An 11,388-nucleotide genomic window follows, 5' to 3' on the forward strand; every position below is an offset into this window, starting at 1 on the left:
CACTGACCAAAGACAGGCCAAAGGCTAGTCTCATGTTAGCCAAAACACATCTTGATGATCCCAAAGTCCACAGAATATTTTGGGAAAAATATACTTTTAGAAGGTTTAAGTCCTGTTACACCTCACATAAAACTAACACCACATTTCATAAAAAGACCATCATACTAACAGTCAAACATAGTGGTAGTGTGAATGTCTGGGGCTGCTGCCCTTTAGGTTCTTTGTGTGGCCCAGTCAGTTTGGACTTAAATCAGACTGAGATGCTTTGGCACGGACTTAAACATGCTGGAAAACCCTTCATTGTGGCATTCTGAAAATTCTGCACCCGGCTTAGTTTCTCTATGGAGGGAGACATCTGCCACATAGACCACCTCTGCGCTCCTCTTCCCTCCGGTCCGTTAGCAGCCGCTGTTGCTTGATAGACACAAACGGTAAACGGTGTTAAACTGGGAGGAAGCAGGAACATATTCACTCACTGGGTGTTTTTTTTTTCTTCTCCTGCTGCTAGAAGTCACGGCTGTGTTACGATCTGCGGAAGAGCAGGGAAGACATTCCTCCGGCACAGCAGCGGGGATTTGGGCACTGCAGAGGCCGGGAGAGGAGCTTCGAACGCCGGGGAAGACCGGTACCTCTCCGGGGTTTGTTTGGCGGCAGCAAGGCGAGACGGAGGAGAAGCAGGGAGGCAAATGGAAAGATGACCCGAGGTAAACTTTATTCAGTGCCTGGCAGACAGACAGAGAAGCGGATAAGTCTTTTTTTTTTTTTATATATATATATATACTACGTATCGTTTTAGATGTGAGTGGAGCTGTGAACTTGAGTAGCTCTACCGGTTTCCACCTAATGGTTTTAAGTAAAACATAAAGTAAGACCGAGCATCAGGCAGAACTCCGTTATTTTAACCGTTAACCATTACAAACGGCAAAATGTTCCCTCCGGTAGTCTGAAGGCTTGGAGAGGGCTTAACGATTATTATGCTATTTACGACACTGGATTACAATTTAAGGAACTTTCTTTTGTGTGCTTTCAGTGTATTGGAGTAAAAACACCTATATTAATCTCTAATATTCAGTTAGGTCCATAACTATTTGTTCACTGGGACGCCTAACGTGGCTTAGCCATTATTACCCTAAAAACACAAATAAATCTATGATAGAGAGCAGAAACTTCATAAGTCACCAAGTAAACGCACTGCTCAGCAGCACCCAAAGGCCCAAAAGGCCACTACAGATAATAAAAACAACTTTATGACATCTAACCAAATAAAAGACTTGGGCAAGTGTATCACAGTCAAAGTCTATAACTAAGGGATGACTTCATGAATGGAAATGGAGATGATTTACAACAAGGTGCAAATACTGGTTACTATTAATGCTTATTATTGAAGTGATTGCTTACAGAAACATGAGGATGGATTGCAAAGTGTAAAGGGTTGTACTCGCTCCTCACAATCAGACAAATGACACAAAACTGATCAGATAGCTTCAAAGTGGAAATTCATAATGACCTAAAGAAGGCTGCAAAAGTAAACTAAAATAATAATAATAATAATGTGATATTCTTCATTGGACAAGTCAGTCACCTGATCTCAAACCAATAAAACAGCCTTTCTGTGACTGAAGACTCAATAAAACAAGCAGCAGCTGACAGGAGCTGAAGTAAAGGCATGGCGGAGCATCTCAAAGTAGTAAATGCAGCATTTGGTGATCACTGACTTTCATCCAAGTACCAAAAATAATCCCTATATTTAAGTTAGTTTGCTCAATTACGTCTGAGACTCAAAAATTGAGGTCTATGTATAAATATGATAATATATTTACCTTCATATAGTTAATTCAGTGCTTTTGTTAAACCTTTTAATGATTTTTTTTATTGTAGTTGTTGGATTCTCAAAATAGAAAAACACTTATCTTGTTTGTAGCTTGTATTGTACCATGAGCGTCTTGACTGTTTTTTTTTTAGTTTTAGACTTTCTAACACTCGTATCTCTCTTTGGCCAGTGTGAGCAGCTCAGCTAAGTTCAACAAAGCTCCGTCTGAGTAACTTTAACTCTGAGGCCTCCCAGATCATGGCTGCCAGCTTTTTAGCCAACAGGAGCATTGTTGCTGGCCTGCTGGTCAATCTATTCTCCTCCATCTGTATCGTCTTCATCAACAAATGGATCTACGTACACTATGGCTTCCCCAACATGACCCTGACCCTCGTTCACTTTGTGGTCACCTGGCTGGGACTCTACTTCTGCCAGAAAATGGATGTTTTTGCTCCAAAAAGCCTTCCGATTCGCAGGATCGTGTGGCTGGCTCTGAGCTTCTGCGGGTTCGTGGTATTTACCAACCTTTCCCTACAGAACAATTCGATAGGAACGTACCAGTTGGCTAAAGCAATGACCACTCCCGTCATCATCCTCATCCAGACCACCTACTACAAGAAGACCTTCTCCACCAAGATTAAACTTACACTGGTTAGCAAAGTCCCATCTGCTTGTTAGAGCTGTAGAAACATGCCAATCTGAATGATTCTTACAGGATACTGGGGTTTGGGTCACTTTGGGGTAAGTGAAAAACAATGTCAGCACAATCTGTTCCCCTCTCCTCAGGTACCCATAACATTAGGAGTGATACTGAACTCGTACTATGATGTGCGGTTCAACTTGCTGGGGATTGTGTTCGCGTCTCTTGGAGTTCTGGTGACGTCACTTTACCAAGTGGTGAGTAAATGTATATGCTGACAAAACACTCCACAGAGACTGAAGTAAAGTAATTAACTGTTCTCCACATTTCTCTCTCAGTGGGTGGGGGCAAAGCAACATGAGCTCCAGGTGAACTCCATGCAGCTTTTATACTATCAGGTGAGACCCAGCCTCAAACCAAGTAAGAGATCACTGAATACTCAGTATCTAGAGTTAGATAATCTAATCAGTTTTCCTATGTAATACTGCTTATTATGCGATGGGGGTAGAACTGGACTGCTTACTTTGCTTGCCTTGAGTTGTTGGTCATTATTTATTATTGTTTTGTCTGTGGATTTTATAAGATGTTAGAATTGATTTGGAACTCTATTTTGGAATTTGCAACAAGACTTTTGTACTTGTTGATTTTATTTATTTATTTTGACCAGAGACTTGATTTTAGATTTATTTCCTTTTATTGGGGCCTGAGGTTTGTAGCTTTAGTTTAGGGTCATAATTGGAGACTCGCTGGCTTGTCTCGACTTGGAACCAGACTGAAGATGCAAGGCTTTGGACTTTGTTCCCTTTCATTTGGGATTTGGCCTAAGACTTTCAGATTTAGTCCCAGGACTTCTTTGCATTTTTTTGGAACTGGAGTTGGAAATTAGATCTTTAATATTTGTTTACTTGCTAATATTTTATTTTGGACTTGTTTCCCTTTTCTTGAAACTTGTAATGCTAATGATTTATTACAGGACTTGTTGATGAACAACTGGGCTTTTGATTTTGGACAGCAAACTGGATAGGGACTTTAGACCCTGGGCTTAATTTTTGTACTATTATTCATTTCATTTGGATTATTTCCTAGGTTTTAATAAGTATATTTCTAGGAATGTTTGGCCTTACATTAAAACTGGAATTGGGACTTGTTATTCTTTTCTTGGGATTCTTAGAGACTTAAAATTTTCATTTTTGATTTGCAGGTTGCTCAATTGTGTCTTGATTTGGATTCATGATATTTTCTTGGACCCGCTGGTACAGAATTATGTGGGACTTGTTACGAGTTGTCATCTAGAGTTATGTTGGTACTTTTTGATACTTTCAGATGATTTGGGGCTTTGACGTTGGCCTATGGCTCGTCCTGTAACTTGCTGATATAAATTATTCAGGACCTGTTACCGTCATATAGGGCTTCTTCATAATGACTTGCAAATTGCCTCTAGATCTGCTGATGTTTGGTTTAGAGCTTGTTTGTACCATTCAGTTCCAAATGATGGTATTGGAATTGGACTTGGAATTAAAAAGTACTTTGTCCACTAGATCTTTAGTACCACGTATTTAACATAGTTTTCAAGGTTTTTGTTTAAAAAAAAAAGACAACTTTAAAATTAATTATTTAAAATGTATTAATTAAAAGATTGTTTGACGATTGTCACCTCACCAACACAGTGTAGACTAGAGCAGTAAAATCAAACGTTAATCAGCTTCAGTGTCTATTAAGCAATGTGTCTTAAAGACACATTACAGGTCAGAGACAGATTAGCTGAGAGCTTTGGAGTAATAGTAGGATGTTATTTATATTTTATACTTGTTATAATGCAATGGCTGTAGATTTTTACTGCACAGACTGTCCTTTTAGGCTCCTCTATCGTCAGCCTTCCTGCTCTGCATCGTTCCACTGTTTGAGCCGCTGACTGGATCCGGAGGAATATTTGGACCCTGGTCTTTGCCTGCTCTGGTCAGACTCAACATGACACACACACTAACACACCATTTAAAAAGACGCACACAACTGCAGCTACATGATCTGCAATTGGATCTAATGTCTGGGACTTTCCAAGTAATAGTCTGCCACATTTTATCAAAGACATTAAAAGCGGGGCATTTATTCTGCCTGTCTGTTCTGCTGATAGTCACATTGGTCAGTTGGTTATTAAATACTGCTATATGTATTAATAGATAGAAGTGTTTAATTTAATACATTGACTCATGTTCCAAGTCTTAGTTTGAGATTTGGAGCAGCTGGTAACAGTGTTTTCCTTTTCTTCTGGCTGCTTTCTTCTTCCTTCTAGATGACTGTGCTGTTCTCGGGCGTGGTGGCTTTCCTGGTCAACCTATCCATCTACTGGATCATTGGAAACACCTCACCTGTTACGTATCCTCAAACACTTGTGGGCCAGAAGAGGTCTTGTAATGTCAGTGGTTGCTTCAGTTTGTCAGTGGTTGCTTCAGTTTGTCGTGGATCTCGTTGGAGTTTACTTTAATAAATAAGTAAACTGAAGTAATTTGTGCAAATATGAGGCTTTCTTTGGACTTCTTGTGTTCCTGATCTCCTTCAGGGGAGACATTGGTTTTCTCTGGCAGCTTTGGGAGCTACATATGTATCAAACTTTCTAGTCTTATTGAAAGGGTTGCAGAACTTCTTAAAATGGTGTTTAAGAAGTTCTTTACAGTGAACCTGTTTATGTCTTGGAAAGATTTAAAACCTCCTTGAGTCAGTTTTCGTGTTTCAGCGTCTTGAAGTCTTTGTGAGGAGCTTTTTAGGGATTCAAGAACTCCAAACCAAACACCTCTTTAAGGGTTGAGAACTTTTATATTAAAGGTTTTGTGTCTTCTTGATCATTTTGCTGTTTTTCTTAGGTTTTGAGGACTCACCCAGGTTTTTGGAACTTTTTTTTTTTTTTAAGAATTTTTTAAGGCGGTTTTAGGTTTCTGGTTTTATTGGTATTTTGTGAGGAGCTGTCCAACCTAATGCTCATCTAAATCAAAAGTAGGCAGTTGATGTAGTTCAGGCATCTAACTAGTGTTTTTAAGGCATGTTGAACATGTTATCCTTCCAGAAAGTCACAAAAGAGAGAAAGGCCTGTACATTTCTCCATTGATTGCGTTCCTTACACCTCTGACCCAGATAAGTGGTAAAAAAAAAAAAGCAAATTGCAATTAAACATCTTGAAGAGGTCTTCAGAGACTTCTGGAAGAGTTGTGGTCTTTTCAGAATAGTGCTGAGGGGTTTGCCTCAAGGTCCTTCTGGTACAAATATTTCAGATGACATTCATAAATGTTGTTATCCTGATTCTAGTTCACAGCTATAACATGTTTGGTCATTTTAAATTCTGCATCACACTGGTTGGTGGATACCTGCTCTTCCATGACCCACTCTCACTCAACCAGGTGAGTCTTCCTGTGCTGCTCTGATGAGTCAAACCAGGCAGTTTTCAGTTTCCAAACCTTCTACTCTCCTCCCGTCTCTCACTCAGGCGTTGGGGATCCTCTGTACTCTGGCAGGTATCCTGTCCTACACTCACTTCAAGCTGATGGAGCAGGAAGAAGGGAAGAGCCGGCTGGCTCAAAGACCCTAGGCCATCTTTACATGTTGGTCTGCTGCACAGACTCCTGCTATTGGCCATCCACAGTGAGACCGGCTGGAGATACCTCTTTAGATATTTTTACCATTTTTATTACAGGTATTTTTTTAGAAGAGAAGGGATTTCATCGTGGATCGTGTCAGATTTAAACGTATATGGCATGTTAACACTGCTGTTCGTACTACTTCCACTGAGCTTCAGCAGCACTGATCCAAAGTCTTAAAGAAACCTGAAACTCATAACAAAGGCAGCTCCTCAAGTGTTAAATCACTCTCATCACGCAGCTTTAACACAGATGGATGGAGGTGTGGTTTAAACCAACCAATCAAAAGAAGGCTGCAGTTGAGCTCTGTGAAAGATCCTTCAGGACACCAAACCTTCGTCTACTGCTGGAGGCTGAAAAAAAATTGCAATTACAGTAATATTAGAAAAATTGCATCATCATCTGCTGTTTTTCTGATTTTTGGTACTCACATTAGCTGTAGAGTTGAAGGACTTCGACATTTATGATAGTCCAGACATGAAGGCAGAAGACATTGATGGGAATCCATCAGCAATCTGCATGGACATGTTTAAACAAGTTTACATAGTGAATACTTCTGTCAGGTCCCACCTGTTATCCATCAACCACTGGAAGAAACCAATTTGATTTGAAGTGAAATTTGAAGGATTTTACTTATTAAATCATCTCAGTGACTTACAGATCATGAACACAGAAACTCAGACACTGTTGGGGCTACAGCAGTTTCCAAAGAAGTCGTCAGTGGCAGAAGCTTTTCTGTTATCAGCCTTTCTGTATAAGTAATTTCCATAGACTGATGAAAATTAATTTGATTGCAAGTCAAATACCAGTAACTTACAGGTGGTATGAAGTGATAAATGAGGTTCAATATTCAATAATCAGTTACTAAATAACTTCTCCATAAACTTCTAAAATTTGTGGAAGACTTTATAATCAGGCAGAAATGGGTCAAAGTGAACTGGTTTATAAAATGATGGTTTCTTCCATTTCTGAGTCTCTGGCTCCTGTTACTGAGCTGAAAAGTGACTCGTTGCAGTTCTGCAGGACTGAGTTTGCTGTGTAAAATTTTTGTGGATTTTGCAAACGTTATTTGTTTGGCCCTTCAAATCAGACACTGCCCTGAATGATTCATTAATCTGTTGGGGGGTTTTGTTGTTGTTTAGAGTCTGCGATAGGTCTAGTTTTATTTCAGATTTAGCCACATTCATTGCTGATGTAACTTTTTAAAATTAGTATTTTTTTGATAAAATTTTCTTAGCTTGTGTAGCTGTTATTTAGAGACATATTGCATTGTTTGGGTTTTTTTTTCCTGATCCTTTGTCTTGACCCTGTTGATGGTACAGGTGGGATTTTGGGGACGTGGCTCAGCGAAGCATGACGATCTGCTATTGTGGATTACATATCTGGAGAAATATTCAGTTGCTCAAAGAACTGTTGAAATAAAACTTTAATCTTCTGCATCTACAGTGATTTCTTCTTCATGACACTTTGTGATGTACAGCAGCTTCTGAACATGTAGTCCTCAATCTGACATCCTCGTGCTGAGCATGCTCAGTAGAGCTTTCTTGTTTATATTTCACTGTATTAAGCAAATTCAGCCTGCTGAATAAAAACAAATTTAGTGGCAGTTTGCATTGTTTGAGGGTACACAAGTATCTAGATGTGGTGCTCCTGAAAAAAAAACACCATCCGTTAGTCTTTATGATCTTGTTTACTTGCTATCATAAATATGCTTTTAAAATGACTTCTTTTATTAAACGTGGCCAAAGTCTGAGCTAAAATTTCTGACATGCAGTCTTATCTACTCTTCACTTTGTATTAAGCAAGAAGGAATGTTGCATAAACAGACATCTTGTGCACAGAACCTCTACGCACCTGCTGTTCAAACCTGTGTATTGGAGGCAGCCAATGAGAAGAGAGTTGGTTTAAAGGGTGAGGATGAACTGAGTTTGAGCTTTACAGCAGTAGCTTTGCATGTCTGTAAAATATGGAGTTGGAAGTTAGCAGAATGGTTTAAACACCCTCTTTAGGAAGGGCAGCATTTTCATCATTAATCGTCCAGACATGACATCGTAAAAAAGCACACGGTTGTCATCTGTAATAAGCATGTTATAATATAACCACACCTAAGTGGAGTTCTCCAGTGAATGGCTTCGCTGTGGAGCGTCCCTGGGTTTCCCCTCACATGCATGTGTGCCTCGTTCATACCGTGCCAATAAAGCTGCAATTGTAACATACACACACACACAGCAAGGCTGTGCCAGGAGGGAATTTCAGATGAATGAACAAGTGGAAAGAGTGTGTTTAAATAAATCTCTACTCTCTGAGGAATGAGCAAAACCCGAGAACTGTTATTAAACTGCATACTGCGGGCATCCTGCTGCTACCACTGTGGGTATGTATAGATGGTATTCAGAAGTGTTATTTTTGGGAAGAGAGGACTAAAATGCAGGCTCTGGGAGGCCGAATAAAAATAAAAGGAAAAGTTAGCTTTAAAAGCTGATGAAATACATACTGCTAAAATCACAAGAGGAATCAGAGACTTGTGAAAAGCACAATGAGAGAAAGTGGAAAAGAGGGAAAGGCAGAACTAGAGCCACAGCTGAATAGTTCATTTCTCTTGGGAAAGTTTCTAACTGAGTGAAGTGTCCCTGAAGCGCAGCCACAATAAGAGCTGTCTGAATTCTGTGAATACTTGGGAAAAGTACTTCAGCCTTGTTGTCTGTCTTGTTGTATCTGCCACCGTCTTCTAAACCATACATCCATTCTCTTCTGCTTATCCGGTTGAGGGTTGCTACCATAGGACGGGAGTCAGTCTGTCTCAGTGCTAACCACTCCACCCTGTCTTCTTCCCTCTTTCGTGCACTGTCGGTTGCTTTGGATGGTTGCATATATATATATATATATATATATATATATATATATATATACATATATATATATATATATATATATATATAAAAATAAAAAAAAAACACTCAGCACGCCCCTGCGGGCGGTCTATCCTTCAAGCTCGGGTCCTCTACCAGAGGCCTGGGAGCTTGAGGCCTGCGCAGTATCTTAGCTGTTCCCAGGACTGCGCTCTTCTGGACAGAGATCTCCGATGTTATTCCCGGGATCTGCTGGAGCCACTCGCCTAGCTTGGGAGTCACTGCACCTAGTGCTCCGATTACCACGGGGACCACCGTTACCTTCACCCTCCACATCCTCTCGAGCTCTTCTCTGAGCCCTTGGTATTTCTCCAGCTTCTCGTGTTCCTTCTTCCTGATATTGCTGTCATTCGGAACCGCTACATCGATCACTACGGCCGTCTTCTTCTGTTTGTCTACCACCACTATGTCCGGTTGGTTAGCCACCACCATTTTGTCCATCTGTATCTGGAAGTCCCACAGGATCTTAGCTCGGTCATTCTCCACCACCCTTGGGGGCATCTCCCATTTTGACCTCGGGACTTCCAGGTTATACTCGGCACAGATGTTCCTGTACACTATGCCGGCCACTTGGTTATGGCGTTCCATGTATGCCTTGCCTGCTAGCATCTTGCACCCTGCTGTTATGTGCTGGATTGTCTCTGGGGCATCTTTACACAGCCTGCACCTGGGGTCTTGCCTGGTGTGATAGACCCCAGCCTCTATGGATCTTGTGCTCAGAGCTTGTTCTTGTGCTGCCATGATTAGTGCCTCTGTGCTGTCTTTCAGTCCAGCTTTGTCCAGCCACTGGTAGGATTTCTGGATATCAGCCACCTCCTCTATCTGCCGGTGGTACATACCGTGCAGGGGCCTGTCCTTCCATGATGGTTCCTCGTCTCCCTCCTCTTTCTTGGGTTTCTGCTGCCTGAGGTTTTCACTGAGCACTCGGTCAGTTGGGGCCATCTTCCCAATGTATTCTTGGATGTTCGTTGTCTCATCCTGGACTGTGGTGCTGACACTCACCAGTCCCCGGCCCCCTTCCTTCCGCTTAGCGTACAGCCTCAGGGTGCTGGACTTGGGATGAAACCCTCCATGCATGGTAAGGAGCTTTCTTGTCTTTATGTCAGTGGCTTCTATCTCCTCCTTTGGCCAGCCTATTACCCCAGCAGGGTACCTGATCACGGGCAGGGCGTACGTGTTGATGGCCCGGATCTTGTTCTTACCATTCAGCTGACTCCTCAGGACTTGCCTGACCCTCTGCAGGTACTTGGTGGTTGCAGCCTTTCTAGCGGCCTCTTCATGGTTCCCAGGTACTTGTAACTGTCCTCTATGTCTGCAATGTTGCCTTCTGGTAGTTCAATCCCCTCAGTTCTGACTACCTTCCCTCTCTTTGTTACCATCCGACTACACTTCTCCAGTCCGAACGACATTCCAATGTCATTGCTGTATAGCCTGGTAGTGTGGATCAGTGAATCGATGTCTCGTTCACTCTTGGCATACAGTTTGATGTCATCCATGTACAGGAGGTGGCTGACAACTGCTCCGTTCCGTAGTCGGTATCCGTAGCCAGTCTTGTTAATGATCTCACTGAGGGGGTTCAGGCCTATGCAGAACAGCAGTGGGGGTGGGGGTGATGATATCTCCCCCCCTGACCTGGCGTCCTGACTCCTCCTTGCCGTAGCATTTGTGTTGTACCTCGTCAATCTCTAGCTGTGAGAGCAGTCCCTTCTTTCGAATGTTGGAACACTGAGCTACTAGTTGTTTTGCCGTCATTGTGGATGTTGGGTATCGAAGAATCCATAGGTCCCTCATCCTATTCATGTAGCCCCTTCCGCCGGGGTTACTTGCGTAGTAGCATTCCAACAACGCCCTGTTTTCGTCTCTTGCCCACCGATGCCTTCTTGTTCCAGTAGCCCACTTTTCGTCAGGGTGCCCTGGTTCCTCAACACCTGACGCAGACCTTGTTGATCCGGGCGACGTCCGAGCCGGCACGCCTTCATATTTATCTGTCTCGCTCATGCCTGCGGTAGGCTTGCTTAGCATAGGGGGTCTAGCCTTAGGACCCTTACTGGATACAGACGCCCCAGGCAGGAATCGAACTTGCGATCCTATATATATAGCTATATATATATATATATATATATATATATACACATACATACATACATACATATGTATATATAGGCTGTATCCCAATTCAGGGTCTGCAGCCTTAAAGGCCGCATTTTAAGGCCGATTACGTCACCGCGACGCGACGAAGGCTGTCCCAATTCGAAGGCTGCTCGAAATGCGGCCCTCAAATGCGTCCTTCATTTCCCTGAATTTTAAGGACGTGGCGGTGTAGACTTAGGGGCCCAACATATCCCAGAATGCATAGCGCGGCGATGGGTGTGGATAATTTTGCCGAAAAAAACGGCGGACGAG

At 42.1% G+C, this 11,388-nt stretch overlaps 1 protein-coding gene and 1 long non-coding RNA gene across 2 annotated transcripts; one reads left to right on the forward strand and one right to left on the reverse strand.

Moving 5' to 3' along the window:
- The first annotated feature begins 253 nt into the window (after positions 1 to 253).
- slc35e3 (solute carrier family 35 member E3) lies at positions 254 to 7,515 on the forward strand. Its single transcript, XM_004566438.6, has 9 exons — positions 254 to 393; positions 509 to 704; positions 2,001 to 2,461; positions 2,597 to 2,707; positions 2,789 to 2,848; positions 4,308 to 4,406; positions 4,741 to 4,823; positions 5,755 to 5,839; positions 5,926 to 7,515. The coding sequence occupies exons 3-9, from the start codon at positions 2,069 to 2,071 to the stop codon at positions 6,025 to 6,027; spliced, it is 933 nt and encodes a 310-aa protein (XP_004566495.1). The 5' UTR covers positions 254 to 393; positions 509 to 704; positions 2,001 to 2,068; the 3' UTR covers positions 6,028 to 7,515.
- Positions 7,516 to 7,552: 37 nt separating this feature from the next.
- Positions 7,553 to 8,590, reverse strand: LOC143413354 (uncharacterized). The gene is made up of 3 exons (XR_013093971.1): positions 8,182 to 8,590; positions 7,931 to 8,033; positions 7,553 to 7,657 (listed from the first exon to the last, which is right to left on the reverse strand). It is a non-coding gene; the product is annotated as an uncharacterized LOC143413354 (long non-coding RNA).
- Positions 8,591 to 11,388: the final 2,798 nt, after the last annotated feature.

This window comes from Maylandia zebra, linkage group LG17 (assembly GCF_041146795.1).
Source record: "Maylandia zebra isolate NMK-2024a linkage group LG17, Mzebra_GT3a, whole genome shotgun sequence".
NCBI lineage: Eukaryota > Metazoa > Chordata > Actinopteri > Cichliformes > Cichlidae > Maylandia > Maylandia zebra.

Coding starts and splice junctions, on each gene's coding strand:
- slc35e3 (XM_004566438.6), top strand. CDS start 2,069: ATGGCTGCCAGCTTTTTAGCCAACAGGAGCATTGTTGCTGGCCTGCTG. Junction 2,708..2,788: donor TGACGTCACTTTACCAAGTG/GTGAGTAAATGT, acceptor TTTCTCTCTCAG/TGGGTGGGGGCAAAGCAACA. Junction 4,824..5,754: donor GGAAACACCTCACCTGTTAC/GTATCCTCAAAC, acceptor TCTAGTTCACAG/CTATAACATGTTTGGTCATT.